Source organism: Calypte anna, chromosome 1, assembly GCF_003957555.1.
Source record: "Calypte anna isolate BGI_N300 chromosome 1, bCalAnn1_v1.p, whole genome shotgun sequence".
Classification (NCBI taxonomy): domain Eukaryota; kingdom Metazoa; phylum Chordata; class Aves; order Apodiformes; family Trochilidae; genus Calypte; species Calypte anna.
Window position 1 is genome coordinate 111,706,967 of NC_044244.1, and position 17,379 is coordinate 111,724,345.

General features: G+C 41.4%; 1 protein-coding gene across 7 annotated transcripts in view; it reads right to left on the reverse strand.

Moving 5' to 3' along the window:
• LOC115599054 (V-set domain-containing T-cell activation inhibitor 1-like) overlaps positions 1 to 17,379 on the reverse strand; it is a 33,185-nt gene that overhangs the window by 1,320 nt on the left and 14,486 nt on the right. For 4 of the 7 annotated variants that reach the window (XM_030459018.1, XM_030459042.1, XM_030459029.1 and 1 more), the window contains exons 2-5: positions 9,702 to 9,787; positions 9,251 to 9,303; positions 4,507 to 4,851; positions 3,433 to 3,468 (exon numbers count right to left, since the gene is read on the reverse strand). In XM_030459018.1, the coding sequence (XP_030314878.1) occupies positions 3,433 to 3,468; positions 4,507 to 4,851; positions 9,251 to 9,303; positions 9,702 to 9,709 (442 nt within the window). In that variant the 5' untranslated portion in view covers positions 9,710 to 9,787. Of the gene's footprint in view, positions 1 to 3,432; positions 3,469 to 4,506; positions 4,852 to 9,250; positions 9,304 to 9,701; positions 9,788 to 12,046; positions 12,179 to 17,379 lie in introns of all 7 variants that reach the window. The other 3 variants (XM_030459008.1, XM_030459024.1, XM_030459050.1) reach the window with 2 other exon arrangements.

Sequence of the window (17,379 nt, forward strand, 5' to 3'; positions counted from 1 at the left end):
ATTGTGATAAATGAGTTTTTCCCCTTTATAGAAAAGGCATAGGCTGAGAACACTTATTTAAAATCCTGACAGAACAACAGCAACCAAAAGAGTATAGAAGACACTATTCAACTACTCAGGGCCTGAGGTAGGCATTGTGATTAAGAGTCCATAAATAATGAAAATAAGTATTAAACAGCCTAGGCCACAGATGCCTAGGTGGTAGCAGTGCTGTGTACCACTATGGGTACCTAAGCCACAACATGGATGCAGGACACGGATCAAGTGTTTAGGTTGAAGTTCTTCTCTGAGAAGGTCAGGCTGGGTGTTGTTTTCTATACCAATTCTTAGGCTGTGGCATCAGCTTTCAGGACATGGCTGCAGTTAACTTATCACTTGTACATGTTCTTCCTCCCCCTCTTCCTAGAAAGCAGTATGTGGTATTAATGTGTAAAAAGGAACTAAACATCAGGTAGTCTTCAGTAACCCTTCAAGGGTTGGACTCAATGATCTCTGAGGTCCCTTCCAACCCAGCCAATTCTATGAAAATACATACAGGATTATAGAAAATCTCCTGGGCTCTTTTGACATCTTCGAGGTCCAGGCACTTTCATTCTTCACAGGAAAAATTTAAGGCAAGTTTGGATTGCCCAGGAAGGACAAGAAACCCAGAGTGACACTATAATAAGGCTCTTTAAAATAATTGGGAAAACAAATCATCCCAACTAATAAAAAGAAACAAAACAGAAGGGGAAAAGATTAGAACTGTATCTGTTCTATATAAAAATAGTATATCTCTGCTGGACAGGTTGTGGTGACTGCAAAGTGTGAGAATTATTTCTGCATATAGTGTCTTTGTTGCAGGTCATTCTCTAAATCCCTTCCAAAATAACAACTAATACAAAACAGATTCTCTTCTTGAAGAAATTTCTTTAAATAATAATAATAATAATAAAAAAAAGGGACCTGTGGCTGATATTTTTCTTTAGAAGCTGACAACAGGAGATACTTTTTCTTGTCTGCAAAAAATTATGTTTCAAAAGGCTTTTGGTCTTTCCCCCATCCCCAAAAATCTAGCAGTACAAAAACCTTCAGGAGTCTACAGTATGTGATTCAGTTTGTTCCCATAGCAATGCATTGATATGGAAAAGTACCCCTTCTCCCAATCACTTTTTTTTTTCCCCAGTGGAAATATCTTTTCATGATAATAAGCTTTTCATGATAATAAGAAAAGTTATCAGAAAGTTTTTGTCTGAGTCAAACATATATACAACTTTTTCCTTTAAACACAGCCTACTTATCTTTTGATAAACTTCCGGTGCTATTGCATGAAAAGTTTGACCCTTGATAATTGCTTATTTCTTGCAGAAGGTAACAGCAAGAGATAGTCAAGCTCCTGTTCTGTTTTCTTTTATCATTAAATAACTTGGTGCTGTGTCACTGAAAGCACATGATACCATCTTGAATTTAACTTCATGGCTTTTAAAGGCCTTCATGCCAGCTAGAGGAGCTGTCTTAGCTCTAGAAAGGATATTTCCTGTTATTTTTCAAGTTGTTTATTGTTCATGAAGTACAGAGCTGATTTTTTTGTATGTGGTCATGAGATAAAACACAGGAACATTTTATCTTCTTTACTTTCTATTTGAGTTTATTGCTGCTTAAAATAGCTGTAATGTATTGTGGCTGGAGCTGTTTCATTCACAGTAATATAATTTTTGCCACGTAATGAACGATATCTTTCAGCTATTCTAAGTGAAATACAAATTGCAGCTATTGATTTTTATGTGGTAAAATGATACAGGTTTTATACCAATTTAAGGCTTTGTAGAAATTATAAGAATAATTTGGTTTACAAGCAGAATTTTTACAGGAGAAATCAATTGACAGTGGCATGTCAGAGTTGGACAGTCCTTCTCTATTCATTTGCTCCACAAGTGTTTACAAATTACCCTAATGTAATTACTTCTCTGTAATGATTAAATCTAGATATAAGCATCTGCATTATACTTCAAAACTGTCTTTAATTTTCCAAGAAGAGCTTATATTGTGTCTTTAATAATATATTTTTAGAGTATTTATTACTTTATTTACCCAAAGGGACCTTCCAGATCTCTTGATCCGGTAGTTCATTCATACCAAGGTAATTTACTTAACTCCTAGAACTTGTTTTTAACTGATCCTTGTGATGCCCATAATGGGGAGTAAATTTATGACCTAAGGACAGCTGGCACTTCAGTATACTTTCTGGAGCCTAGGTATGTTTTAGTAATGGAGGTATTTTTCCCTGCCTGAGACAGCTATATTTTGCTAGACTTGGTAAAAAAGAACAAGCATTACAAGTCTATTGGATTTCCTCTGTTCTGCACATTTTACCAGTCTTACAAATTCAGGTTCAAGACTGAGACACTTAGAAGGTGACCTTGTAGGAACCTTCCTATATCTGAAGGGGGCCTACAAGAAAGCTGGGGTAGGGCTTTTTACACAGGTGTGTAGTGAGAGAACAAGAGGGAATGGTTTCAAACTTGAAGAGGGGAGATTTAGGTTAAACATTAGGAATAAATTCTTCAGTGTGAGGGTGGTGAGACACTGGCAGGGGTTGCCCAGGGAAGCTGTGGCTGCCCCATCCCTGGCAGTGTTCAAGGCATTGAACACTGGATTGACAGGAAGCTGAACATGAGCCAGCAGTGTGCCCAGGTAGCCAAGAAGGCCAATGGCATCCTGGCCTGTGTCAGGAACAGTGTGGCCAGCAGGTCCAAGGAAGTGATTCTGCCCCTGTACTCAGCGCTGGTGAGGCCACACCAAGTACTGTGTCCAGTTCTGGGCCTCTCAGTTTAGGAAGGATAGCGAGGTCCTGGAGCAGGTCCAAAGGAGGGCAACCAGGCTGATGAAGGGACTCGAGCACAGACCCTATGAGGAGAGGCTGAGGGAGCTGGGGCTGTTCAGCCTAAAGAAGAGGCAGCTCAGGGGAGACCTCATCGCTCTCTACAACTCCCTGAAAGGAGGTTGTAGCCAGGTGGGGGTTGGTCTCTTTTGCCAAACGACTTTCAACAAGACAAGAGGACACAGTCTTAAGTTGTGCCAGGGGAAGTTTAGGTTGGACGTTAGAAAGAATTTCTTTACAGAGAGGGTGATCAGACATTGGAATGGGCTGCCCAGGGAAGTAGTGGATTCTCCATCCCTGGAGATATTTAAAAAGAGACTGGATGTGGCACTCAGTGCCATGGTCTGGTAACTGCAGCAGTAGTGGACCAAGGGTTGGACTTGATGATCTCTGAGGTCCCTTCCAACCCAGTCGATTCTATGATTCTATGATTCTAAGGCCAGATTGGATAGGGCTGTGAGCAACCTGGTCTGGTGGGAGGTGTCCCTGCCCATGCAGGGGGGTTGGAAAAAGATGCTCTTTAAGGTCCCTTCCAACCTTAGCTATGCTAAAATTAAGTAGTATTGCCTTACCAGAAGGGGTGGCTGCCTTCTCAATGCTAGGTGAAGCTGGAAAAAAACACAGTAACCAAAATTATTTGTTTGAGCCTAGAAAAGAAAAAGCGTGCTGATGATTGATCTAAGGTTAATGGTTTCAAACAAGTTAAATCAAAGTAAAAGACATCTCACTGCTCCCAAATATTAGATGATAAAAACATTATTCTGCATTTTCCAAACACTTTCTTTTTAATTTTGAAAACTGCAGAACATTTCACTTTGAAATTTTCTGAACAAAAGTGTTTCACTTCAGATTTTAAAAAACATTTTTCTTTTGAGAATGACATGCAATGAAACAAAGATATTAAAGGGTTTAAATCACTTGAAAACATTTTTTTCTGTTTTAAGCAGGGTTAAATGTGTGATTTACCATAATGAAGATTTCTAGCTGATTTACTCCAGCAAAACACCTTGAAAATCTATTATTTGTTTTGACATGTATCCCCTTTTTTTAAATTTTATTTTTTAGTTAGTCAGCTGGTCAAGCCCCATGTCCCATCATTCTGCTGGCCATGCTTGTAGATTATTCAAACAATTTAGCTCAGTTGTTTGACTTTTTCAAGCATGTGTTACAGTCTCCCTCATTTTCCTAAGGTAGAAATATCAATTCTTGTTGCATGTGTCCAGCCTTGCCACCAGATCTAGACCTTCCAGCTGCAAGGGGAAAGGTAATTAGCAACTACCTGTGTTCTGTCTGAAAGATTATATGGCCTGGACTTTGGATCCCATTGCCAGAGATAAAACTAATCCTGTTTGACAGACTCAAGTGCAAGCAATGAAATAAACTCTCCCATTCCTTAAAAGTTGGAGAGATTTCATTACTTATTAATGTGCCCTGCAAAAGGAAGGAAAGAAGCAGGCAGCTTGCTGCTGCGAATATGTTGTGCTGAAACTTAGGAAAGATACAGTTTTTTCCTTTCTCCCAACAAAAGCAAGGAGCAGAGTGAAACTGAGTGAAGATTTGCTTTAAAAATCAGTCATCAGTCAGTGTCCGTAAATGGCTTGTCAACAAGAAACTAAAAAAAAAAACAAAAAAAACCCAAAACTTACCTGACACAATGAGTTTAATTTTAAATTTCTGTGTTTTGTTGGGATAATTCCCAGTCTGTTTGTAGATGCAAGCATATTCAGCTGTGTCTGCTAATTGGACATTGGAGAGTTTTAAGGAAAAGTTGCCATGCTTCATCTGGTCCAAAAAAAGACTGGTTCTGCCTTGGTAATGTTTGTCCTGGAACTCCAGTGAATCCTGTCCATTGTGAAAGAAGTGCACTAAGACAGAGTCTATCTGCCAGTAGAGCATTGAATTGGAAAGCATCACCTCTCCAGGAGAGATGGCTGTGCAAGGCAAAATAACAGTTTCTCCAGCAAATGCATGGCATGTTGTGTCTGGTTGACCTGGGAAAAAAAAAGACAACTTCCTCAGTGCTCAGCAGCACCAAGTTTCCTCTCGTTTGGCTTCATCACATCATTATTGCCTCTCTTCCTCCCCCTTCTTCTGCCCATGTCCTGCTCCCAGCCAGGCAGGAGGCAGCATGTGCTGTGCCAGGACTGGGGGTCCTGAGTGCCCAGTGCCTGGGCAGCTGTGTAGCAGGACAAATGTTTCTGTGTGCAGGTTGCTTTCCCTTTGTCAGCGTGGGTACTATGTGAACCTGTGTCCTTAGCTGGTGATTTTTTTTTTCACAGCTCCTGGGGATCTTGGTCTCTGAGATCAGGTGTAAGTTTGGTTTTAATTAATTGGTCAGTTCACAAGGGGGAAAGGGAATGCAAGGAGTGAAGATGGGCAGACATGGTTAAGTGTGTCTTGGGTTTGTAGGAAGTCTGGCTGAAAAAAGGAGTGTGAAAAGGGTTCTATATTGACAAGATAAAACTCCTGGAGGACTTTGGTTTACAGTTCCCATTGTTCATGTCATGGATCCCAGTCTGTAAATAACGTGCCAGAGGCCCAGTCTCCCTTCCCCTGTGACATCTTGCAAAGGGTCTGACAGAACAGGGCTTTTCTCTTCTGATCTGTGTGGGTGCACTTGAGGCTCTTGCTAACACCTATCCCTGAGTTTCTCATTCTCTTTGGTATAGTTATTCTCCCAGTACCCCAGAGAGAAGGTCTGCCATTTCCATTTTAGGTAAATGACTTTTCCAAGGCCTCAGGGAGGCTGATATTTTGTACAGGTGACCTGGACATCAGAGGGATGTGTTACCAACCTTACCAACCAGTTCCAGCAGATGCAAGGAATGGGGTGAGTGTAGCCCCTAAAGAGCCAGGTGGCCAGGCAGGGCAGGAAGCCAGGTGCATCTCACACATGCTGTTCATTCAATAGCATCAACACTGATTATTTTTATAAATTCTTCCAAGTCAGTTGAAAACAGACTAAAGTTTTCACACAACTTGCAGCTGTTGTGTGGGAGAACTCTTACTAGACCATAGTGTTTTCTAGAAGACTGGAGTTTGGGAGATGGTTTCCTTTCATTTGTAAAGCAAAGATAACTAGGTGTTTTCAGCACAGAATGTGGGCTTAAATTAACACTTTGAGCAAACCTGTGCCATAAGATGAGTTTATAAATTAAATGCAGATGCATTCATTTGGATAGAAAACTTTCATTCCTGGCAATGAGCTGAACAGAAGCATCATGAGTTTCTGACTGAGCCAGGGAGAAAAGCTAAAATTCACTGTGAAGCAACTCAATCTGTTTTCATGCATAAGGGGTAAGTAATCAGACTAAATATGGAAATAAATGTTCCTGGTAGCAATGTGGTCATTCCTGTGTTCTGGGCCTCCACCAGCTTTGCATATATCAGACTCAAGATCAAAAAAGATTCCCAGTTAACTCCTCCTTGAAGTCTTTGACATCAAGCAAGGCTTAGATATTAATAAGTGCCCATTTTGAGGCCTGTTTGTTGTCACATTGTGTCCATCCAAGCAGACATAAAAGCAGAAGAAAAAGCATAATTTAGAATGCTAAATTGCAAAGCCAGGCAAGTGCCTTGAATTACAGCTTTATCACCAAACATCAGCTTGGTGAAAACCAACATTCTGTAGGTTTTCAGATTTTTTTAAAATCCCAGCCTGCTTTTGCCCCAAAGTGTAAACTTTTAGCTGGAAAAACCACATCTCCCCCTCTACTGATGGTTGTCAGTGGAAAGAGACTCTGCTTGCTGTGCTGAGAGCTCAGCCAGTGTCAGGCTGGATCAGTCAGGTTTTTCTTCTCAAGGGGAACCTGAATTACAAGAATATCCAAACAAGGCTCTAAGCACAGCAGGGAGATGAATGTGCCTGAAGCTTCTGCAAGTGTTTTGTAAGCCCTGGAAGAAGTGAGCCTCCAGGAGAGCTTTCTGGTGAGAAATGTCATAGAGTCATAGAGCAGTTTAGGTTGGAGAGGGTTCCAACCCCCTGCCATAGGCAGGGACATCTCCCACTAGACCATGTTTCTCAAAGCCCTGTCCAACAGGATACCACTAGGAGGGAGAGTGCTTGCAATGTATGGTATTGCACATGGGTGAAGAAAAGACAACCCTGAAGTCAATAAAACTGATAGCTCTAATTTTGAAAAATGGACAATAAACATTTGCTTAATGAGCAGAAGAGGGAGAGGGTTTGTTCTCCATCCTGTTTGTGGCCACTTCTAAATTTGACATTGGTTTTAGAAGTGCCACTATCTGCTTTTTGGCTCTTTATTCTTTTTCTGAAGACACAGAACAGCCATGCTCAGTATATCTGCCTAGAATAACCATTCCTTGCCTGTATGGTGTGGTGTACCAACCTTGTAACACCTCTGATGATTCAGCCCACCCTGCCCTACACTGCTTCCAGCTAGTAAAACCAGGCCAGCAGGAGGCAAAAAAAGGAGGCAAAAAGCTGGAGCTGCCTGGGACAATAACAGGTGTCTGAAATCTAGCTATAATGAGTTATTAAACGGAGCCCACAGCTGCGTGAGGTATCTTGGAGATAGAAGAATGTGCTTGTAAGTACAAGTCAAAAAAGTGCTCTTATGGATGCAAGTCTCAAGAAAAGGAGTCAAGTCATGTTGTGGACTGGTGATACTATGGTAAGCTTCTTGCTGAGGTTACTGATGCACCAGGAGGTGTGGAAGGAGTGAGGTTCCTGGTCAGAAGACTGAAGCAGCCATGCAGTGAGCAGCAGGGATGGTGGCAGCCTTGCTGGGAGGTGAGACACAGGATGAGTAGGGCTCATCTGATCTACCTGGTTAGCTTTGCATGTAGCAGGTGCTGTTCTCTACCTTGGAAAAAAAATGTGGTAGCACATAGCTTCCACTTGCAATTTTAAGACTTGAATGTGAAGTGAGATGAGTTTAATTTATGGTTTTGTTATTTTTTTAAATTATGTGTTTTAAATATTGCCCAAATGCTTAAGACTATCAGGGTGAAACTGAATGTACTAATTTAATCTGTATGATTCCTATGGTAATAAAATACTGCTGCTTTAGTATCCAAAGTGTGGTGCAGGGGATATCAAAGACTGTGCTTTTTAGTTTCTCCCTTCCTTTCTCCCACCCCCCCAGAAGATAATCTAGAGCAATTATCTTTATTGATTATATATTGCTCATACTGGATGAATCTGGGATACCAGCAGGTAATCCAGAGCTTTTGTTTTGTGGAGAAGGCCCTGGAAGTGGTAAGTTCTTGAATGTGTCTCTCAACTTTACTCTGGTGATACTAGCACAGTTCTCTGGTAGAAAAAGCAGTTTAATAGTGGAAGTAATGGGTTTAGCAGAGAAATATTCCAGTATTAGAAACAAGGCAACAGGAAGTTTCTTGTGTTTCTGAATACTTGTGAGCTCAGACTGAGAAGTGTTATCCTGACAAGGTAATGCTGTGTGATTCCTTACTGGCTTGTGCCTTAGCTCCATGCAAAAGGACTTTGGGGATAGTAGGGGGCTGTCTCACTTGCTAGCTCAAAACCACCAAACTTTAATTCTTTTATTTTAGGGGGGAGGGGGAAGAGTCAAAGGGCAGTCACTTAGATGGCTCTTTATTGCTTGCAGGTGCATTCAGCTACTGAAAGAATATTTCTTGAGTTGTAATAGACTTTCCACACTGTTATGTGGAAATAGGTTGAAGTTTTCCCTAAAAACATCATGTGTGTTTCCGGAAGAGAGATGGGAACTATTTTCATATGAATTGTAACCTCTTGAACCACCATAGCACCTGGTATAAATGAGGCATTTCTGAGCAAACAGAGGACTTGACTGCACATGAAGATCTTAATATTGCTGAATTTAAGCCTCAGACAAGGAAAATACAGACAGTTGCCTCCACAGTTTGAAGGAAACTCTCTCACTGGCACATACTAGTGTATCTCTTTCTTAGGTAAGATCATATCTAATCTAAGTAACATTGGAAATCCCGCTCTGGTAGAACTTGGCAGGGAGAGAGACTGCTGCTGGGCTCCAGTCCTTTTACTTGGCTATGCCTATAGTGAGCCTATCAACTTAATGAGGTTTATAAAAAAATAGATGCAAAGCAGTTGGAGTATGTCAGGGGTGAGATTCCATGTCATCCTTAATGTTATGGAAATGGTAGAGTATTTTTAAGGATGTGGGCAAGGTAAACTTCATAAGTAGAGATTTGCGGGCCTGAAACACCTGAACATTAAAACCACTTCTTTCAGATGTAGAGGTTGTTACCTGAAGGTTGTTACCTGTATTTGTAAACCTTGGACTGCAATGAAATATATTCACAAGGAAATGTGTGGTTTTGTTTTGCACCAAAATACCAAAAAATTTTGCCTATTCGCATATAAATCCGCAAATTCCTAGATATGTACTATAGTATATTTACCTCTGGGTAGGGACTCAAACAGAAAGCAGGCAACCATCCAGAGAGCAGTCTCCCTAATAAAGTGAGAGAGAGAGAAAGGCTGAATGCTTTGTTAGAACACTGGAGCAGTGATCAAACACTTTTCATCTGGCATAATTTATGCCCTTTTCACACCTCCCTACTCTGCAAAGAGACTTTGGATACAAAGTTGGATAGGGTAGAATCCCTGTCTTGTTTAGGGGTGGATCCTGTGTCCTGCCTGCAGGATCTGAGGTTTCTCAGTTGTCATAATGGGGTGGGTCTTCAGTCACAAACACCAGATCATATCATACTTGCGTTCCCATATGGACAAGTTAATTGTGTATACATGGTCATAGTTTACTCTTGAGATTATTTTCTATTGGTAATGAAACAAAATTCTCTGCACTCCCAAATTTCAGCTACTTTGCAGCACAAGAAAACCATAGCTTACCATTTCATTTTTGTGCCTTCTCAGCCCTTTAGGAATTCCTCCCTGCAGCAAGCGTCACCAAGGCCTTCCAGCTTCTACTTCTGGCTCTGCAAAAGAGTGAAAGGCTCTTAATTTGTTTTGCCATAAGCATTACTTTAGAAGGGATTAGGCTATTTACTTGTAGTTTGGCTACTGTGGTTCAGTCTATTTTCTTTTACTCTATATAATACTGTGTATTATTATATACACTCTATGTGTATAATAGAGAAGTTGTATACTACAGTGTGTATTTACATTCTGAATACTGTTACAAAACAGAATGTATTTGTGTTCACGTGTAGGATGGAAGTGAGTCACAAGCCATGCCTGATTAGCCCTGAGCTTTCAACTCTGTGAAGAGATTCTTGTTCTATTGCTGAGATCAAAGCACCTGGTGAAACATAATGCATATTGTATTTACCAAGAGGTGTAGACAACATCCTTCAGACTACCAAATACTACCTAAGCTAAATATTTACCCACAAAAACCAGACTTGGCTAATAAGCCTACAAGGAAAATGTTGCTTAAAAATGCTGCTTCTTTAAGGAGGCTGTTAAATCAGGTTCTTTCTTAAAGAGGTAAAAAAAATCACAACAAAACCAGCAAGGATGGGGAAAAATGTGGGTTTTGGGCTTCCTCTTCCCATCCTCCCAGCATCTTGTAGCTTAGGCAGTGCTTATATCTGAGTGATCATTCTTCCCTAGTGTGCTCCAGATGAGAATGCTGATGGTGGAAGCAATGTTTGAGCCAATGTTCTCCAGCTGAGGCAGCTCTGTCTGGGGAAGGTGCTGTTCTTCCACCTCTTTTTCCTGGTGCAATGGTGCTTCCAGGGATGAGCAAGACCAGAGAGCTGAATGTCTGTGTTTCTTCCTCTCTCATCAGGGCAAAGCCCTAGTTATGCTTTATTTGCCAGGTCCTTCCTGAAAATCAGTGCAAGCCACCTGCCAGCTTTGGCTTCTTTGACATTAAAAGTAGTGTGTCCTGCATGGTTTTGAATTTCTATGGTTGCTTCCCTCCCTGTTATCATTTCAAGCAGGGGTGTGACTTTATGCAAAGTCAGTGTAATCCATGTGTTTCCTTCCTGCCTGCCTTCTGTAAATGAAGCACTGATAGCCACTCTTACCTGCCTGACAAGTTCTCCACGGTGCCTCGTGGAGTTTATCCTGCCTCTCAGCTTTGTAAAGGTGTTCCACTCTACAGAAGTCTGCTCTGCAAAAATACCAGTAGCAAACCTGTTCTGCACTCTGGTACTGGGGCAAGGATGAGGTGGATCTGGAGCCACCATCCTCTTGCTGTTGGGCAGGAGCAAGGTCTCTTGCCGAGCTGAAGGAGGGCAGTCCAGAAGATGGTGCTCTGCAGCTGTACTCTAGTGGTACTGTGGCCATGCCCAATTTCTCCACAAGTTGAGGGGGTCCTTACAATATGCAGAAAGAACTCAAAATTTGTTAGATGTGGCCAACTAACAAGTCTGCGTAAAGGTCCAATAGCAGCAGACAGGAATGAGTCAAAAGATGTTGCTCCTAGAAGCAATGTCATACTTCTGAAGAGTCACTTCTTTTTATTACTGTTTTGATTCTGGGTCAAGTACAGAAAAAAGGTGGTTATTCCATCCCAGATGGCTGGAACAAAGCCATCTCTGGCTTTAGTTGTCTTACTCCCACAGGAGTCCTGCAGCATTTCTGGTTCTCACAAGTGCCTGTGCAAAATCTTGGACTGGGGGATGGGATGCAAATGGGATCAGACCTTAAATACCACATGCAATTTGGGTGTTGAGCTATCCACATGCTTCTTTTACTTCCCTAATGAAGTTTAAGGTTGTGCATAAAGAGCTAGGCAGGTCTTGTTTTAGGAAGCAGTATCCGACTGCAGGAATGTTTCAAGATGATCTAGATGGACTGACTGCCTGACCCTTAATTTATCTTAATCCAGTGCTGTTTAGTTGAAATAACATTGTTTTCTGGATTGAGCTGACTGTTTGGAGCAAAAGTGTTTATGTGGAGTCTCCAGGATTGTTCTTGTCACACTAAAGGGGAGATCTGTTCCTGTCTGTGCAGCTCAGCCAGTGTAAGATGTTTCAACCACCACATGGGTCTGGATTTAAGAAAATTAGTTTCTCTTTGATATTTTACTTTTTTTGTTTCCTTATTTTGAAGTGCTGGTTTAAATGAAGTTTTTAGAACTTTTAAATGAATTGTTTAGAACTTATTTTTCTGGGAGTAAAGCAATTAACTGAGTAAAGCAATTAAGTGAGTAAAGCTTTGCAATGAAGAATCACTTCCTGAAGAATAAAAATACTCCTTAATAACTTTTTAACACACTAACCTACCTGAAATACCTTAGGCATGTGACGTAATTAAAGTGTATCATTAAATTGCAAAGCCCTGAACTTCTTGGACACGTCTCTGTCATCCAGCTTTTCGTCACATGTGCGTGGCCATTTACTGAACATTAGCTCAGCCTGCAATAAAATAAAATGAGTTAAGTAGGCAAGTAACCAAATGTTTGCACTGCCTGTAGAATAATAGCACTTGGTGTCTCAAAGCAAATTAAATCAATTTGTTCCTATCCAATGTGGGAGTGATGGGTGTGAGAAAGGGGCTAAATGCTACTGCTGAGGGCTCTTGCAGCACAAAAAATTCTCCCTTTAAAATAAGTCAAAAATATTTTTTCTAAGGGCTCTGTTAACCCTGGAAATAAGCTGCTGTTGTATATTAAAGACATTCCCCTGCTGGTCAGGACAGCTGGAGTGGCAGGAGGGGAAGATGTTCTGAATAGAGATGCTGTGCCTGAGCCACACATGTGACCCATGTCATATGCCGATTTTTTTGTTGTGTTTTTTCTTCTTTTCCCTCTGTCCCCTTTTGCCATAAACCTTGCTCTCCATTCTGTGGGTTGCTGTTTGATCATCAGGGATGATGCAGCTGGGGCTGTGACCCACCTGGGAACATACAATGGGCAGTCAGGGGATGGTTCCAGAAAAGCCTTCACGTTTCAGTGATGAGTCCAGCAATGGCTTGTAGCCACTGTGAACCTGTAAACTGTTACTGCAAAGAATGATCACTTTGGGATCCAGACCAGAAAAGACCAGAGAACTTAAAATGTAGAGAAGGATTATGAGAGGTTGTTATGGGATGATGGGCTGAAGTGGGGTGTTGGCCAGGACAAGGAGGAAGATCCTGAACTGGAGCTCTTTTGACATGGAAGAGGTACCTCTGTGTGGTGACCACAAAGTGTAACACTGATTTAAAAGTCATTATGAATCAAATGGCCATAGTAATTTGGATGTTATAATGAAGGGATAGATATGCTTGCCAGCTCTTTCACTTCATTTGCAACTGCCAGAGGTGATGGGGCTGGGCACTGAATGAGTGGTGATACAAGCTGAAGCAGGCATCAGCTGGAGGAGACACTGGTAATTCTGAAAGGGTTAGGCAAAATCACCTAGCAGATGACTGAAGTCTTCTGCCAAAAAGGAAACTGCTTGTTAAACACCTGGCAGAGCTTTGTAGCTTAGTCACAGATAATTTCTTTTTCCAGGGTTTTCTTCTCACCCATTCTCTGTATGACTTTCGCTTTTGAGAGCAGATTTTTGTGAGCCTACTGTCATTATGGATGCTTGTAGGAGGGTAGGGGAATATTTCTCCTGCCTTTGTGAAATCCTGAGAGCACTCTGAGCAGAGAAATCTCATCTTGCTATTCCTTATCCACACCAAGGCATTTTCCTGTCATTTCTTTAAATACTCTCCATGCATATAACCACTCATTTACCTTTTGGTAAAATGTAATAGGTGATAGAAAGCTAATCAGTGAGATTGCAAGCGGAAATTACAGTCTGGTTTCTGAGAGAAAGTTCTTATGATGCAATAGTCTGTACCGAAACTGAGTGGTGACTTCTGATCTTACCTGAAAGCAATTTGTAAACAAACTGAGGCATCATTTAGAGACCTATAATGTCCTATAATTAGTTCAAGGAAAGATATCTGAGATCTCACTGAGGGCCACGCTAACATGTATGCAAAAATGGCAGTGGTTTTATCTTTTAGGTTGGTTTGGTTCTGTTTTTTTTTTTTTTAAGTTTGTTTTTAAAGTGAAGTATCTCATTTTGAAAGCAAACTTCTGGGTATTTTTGAGTGGTGGTAGGTAGGTTTTCTGTAGCCAGCTGTTGTATGATTCACTCTTCCTGCTCAAGGCAATGGTAAGAAATGCCCTTTGCCTCTGGGGGAATGTCTGGTGCTTCAGGCTGCAAGGCTCTGTGCCAGCAGCTGGGTCTTGGCTTGGATTCCTTATCTTCAGGCACACTGTAGGAAAATTCATTCACTAGTGAGGGCAGCTGCTCTGCTTTTCATCTTTCTTTATTTTCACATAGTTTATAGCTGTTTAAACCTCTCCAAACTTGTTCTTACCTGTTGTTGACTGGAGTGTTGTGTACTGTGGCCCTGCTCCCTCTCTTCCCTCCCTGTGCCCCAGTCAAGGAGGTGGCGTGTGGTGAGAGAAGTGCTGGGTTTGGGCTTGCTTATATTCCCCCATGCTGCTGGAATTTTCTGTTGCCTATTTAAGGCTTTTCTTTCAGTCAGGCTCTGGGGACTAAAAGGTTGTTGTCAAATGCATATCTAATGTGAAAAGATATGTGATCTCAAGGTTAAAGAATGGATAAGTGATGGTGTATGTGATAAGTGATGGACTTGTTCCCAGTCGAAAGCTGTAGTGCATACAGAATACTGCAGCAGGAATTTACAGACTTTTGTCTGACTTCCAGGAAAGGAAGGAATTTATTTTTAGTAAAGTGAAAGTATCCATACATATAGAAATAAAATGTGTGAGGGAAATATAAATCACAGTTTATATCTGATCAGAGTTTCCAGGATACAAACACCTTCCTGAAGGTTTGGAGGAAAACAGTAAAACTCTGGATGTGTCTGGCCAAAAAAGGGAGTGACTATGAGCTAGCACACTTGATAATCTGGACTGCTTAGGGAATTAGACTTTATTCTTGATTTCAAAGTAACCTTTCCAATAGCTCTCAGACTAAGCTGAAGTTGTTTGTGGCTTGGCAAAATGGGAAGGGTTTGGGTGTCTCAGGGGACTAATGCTAAATATGGTGTGTTTCATTTCAAGTTTCAGAAGGAAGGAAGCATGTTCTTGGTATGCAAGTGAGTGGACTTGAGCACTGATCAAATGATATCCTGCCAGCGTCTGGTGGTTTCATCTTATGTTTGGTCTGATGGAGTTCTCAGCCCATCAAGATCCATGCCTCCAGCTGTCATTTCTGAGGGATCTTGTCTGCTTGATCCCTTTCAGTGAAGGTCCAGGGGCTGAAACCTCCCTCCTTCTGAGGTTTCAGAGGGACATTGTGTCACTGCTGCCTCCGGGCTCCGTGTTAGGCAGTTTTTTAATGGTAACTGTCTGTAATTTTCTGTTGTGAGCTCTCATCCCATTCTCTTAAAACATACTTTATCCTCTGTGTAGCATAACTTTTGTGCTCTGTTTAGCAGATTTTCGAGAGAATGCTGCTGCTGTATAGAATGGCAGGGCAGTGCCTTGCCTTTGCTTGCTTCTTTTTGGAAAGACTCCTGACTTATGGAGTGATTTCTGCCCTCTAAATCCCTGGCAAGTATTCCCAGCTCCACCTGTCTTGCAAATTGTAAGTTCTCCTGGGGTTTTGAGTGTGGCAGATTTGACTCTGTCTAGGTGGAAGCCCAGGAAGCACAGCCTAAGGAGTAGATACTGTATCCTACCCTTTGCCTGGCCTTGTCCTAATGGGTGAGACTTGGTCCCTGTGACTTGTGGTGTGGTGGTCTCGTGTTTTTATGAAACCTCTGAAGAGAAACCAAAAGGCCTTGTTCCTTTTTGTAATGCATTTCTGACAGCTCCTCACAAAGTTGTTTTTTTCTCAATTCCTTTTTGCTTTTCTATGAGTTTCCACTGATCTGCCATTTCCAAGAAGATGTTTTCTCTTTTGATGAATAAATTCTCAAGAATAAAGAGCTGTTCTTTCTACATATTGCAGTTACATGAAAAAGGCATATGTGTGGGTTTTTGTTTTGCTTTTTAGAGGAACATAGGCTAAAAGAAGTAGATCACAAATGACAATGCAAGAAGAGAGAAGGCTTCTTTCATCTGAATCAGTATTGCATTAGATATTTTTCTTAATTTTAGGTCAGTTCTTGTCTGAGCATCTGGTTCTAAGTACTCTCTGGATAACATCTTGTTTACTGTTGTTTAACTTCCAGAGACAGAGGTATTGTTGAGTAAATTGTTAACATGAAGAGGACTTTAATTTTTTGTTCCTCACTCTGGGTGCTTTTGCTTTAGCATCTGCTAAAACGAATCCTCAAGTCAGTGGTATTACCAGATTCTGGAGCACTTTATTCAACAAGCAAACAGCTAAGCTGGTGTTTAGACTCACTTAAATGAGGAATCCTAAAAACAGGAGCCCTGATCAGTAAAATTTTTTGTTGGATTAATTCAACACTGACCAATAATATTTCTAAAGTCTATAATCTGAAACTAGGTGTGAAAATGATGCCTGGTTTCAAAGTAAAATAACGCAATTTGTGTTACTAGCACTACTGCACTTAGGAGCTGAGGGCTCAGCTTCTGTGAAAGTGGCTCTCAGTGGGTGCCTACATATTGCCATAACCTCCAGAAAAGTTTTTACTACCTGTGAGTGTGGGTGAGGTTTTAAGTTCTTGCCGGCCATAAACTGAGGAGAAACTTTGGCAGGCAGTACTGACGTAGGAAAGAAAGATAAGGTTATCTTGCTGCCTTTTTTCTAGACCTTTCAAGTACCTAGACATTTTTTTTTTTTTTACTTTTTAAAAATTTTTAATTTAGCTAATATGTCAAGTGATATGAATCCCCCTATATATAGCTCCTCATAGGCCAGATACAGGCAAGAAGAATCAAAACACATGGGAAGTTCTTGCATGTTATGGGTGTGGTTGACAAGTATTTCTCCTTGCTCTTCTATATCTGTCTTGTGATCTTTCCCTCCCACCGTAGTTATAATTTCCCTCAAGGGGTTTTGTGCAATCTCTATTAGAGATTCCATATGTGAAGTAATCCTTTCTCACTGAAGGAATGGATTGTTGAATGCTGTTCTTAAATGTTACTTGTAGAATCATCCCTACACTGAAATATTTCCACCTGGATTAAACTTCTACAGCATCTGCAGCTCCATTGTTTAATGGGCCAAGCTCTCCAGCTTGCATATAAATTGGAAATCTCATTATCATTTGAACTCTGTTCCTGAGCCCCTGCAGAGGGATGATGGCTTTCTAGTATGTGCACAGATAGACATGGGTAGAGGAGGTTCAGGCTTCTTGGAAAAGCAAGCTAAAGAGGGTACTGCTGCTAGAAATAATGCAGGGGACAGAGCATGGCTACTGGATGGCAAAGAGATGGTAGATACAAGGTGCTGCCTCCTGGGATGGATGGATGGATGGATGGATGGGTGTTGCAGGAGCAGCAGCTGCCTTGTGCTTCCAAGCTCCAGCAAGCCACCGCAGCCCTTTGATGCAGCCAGGCTCTTGGTGACTTAAGTGAGAGCATATTCTGCCTGTGCCCCAAGCTGGGCCTGCTCCCATGCAAAAGCTGAAGTAGGTGTGTGGTGTGACCTTGGCTCTCTGCCTAGAACCTAGGTTATCTCGGTAGTCTCTG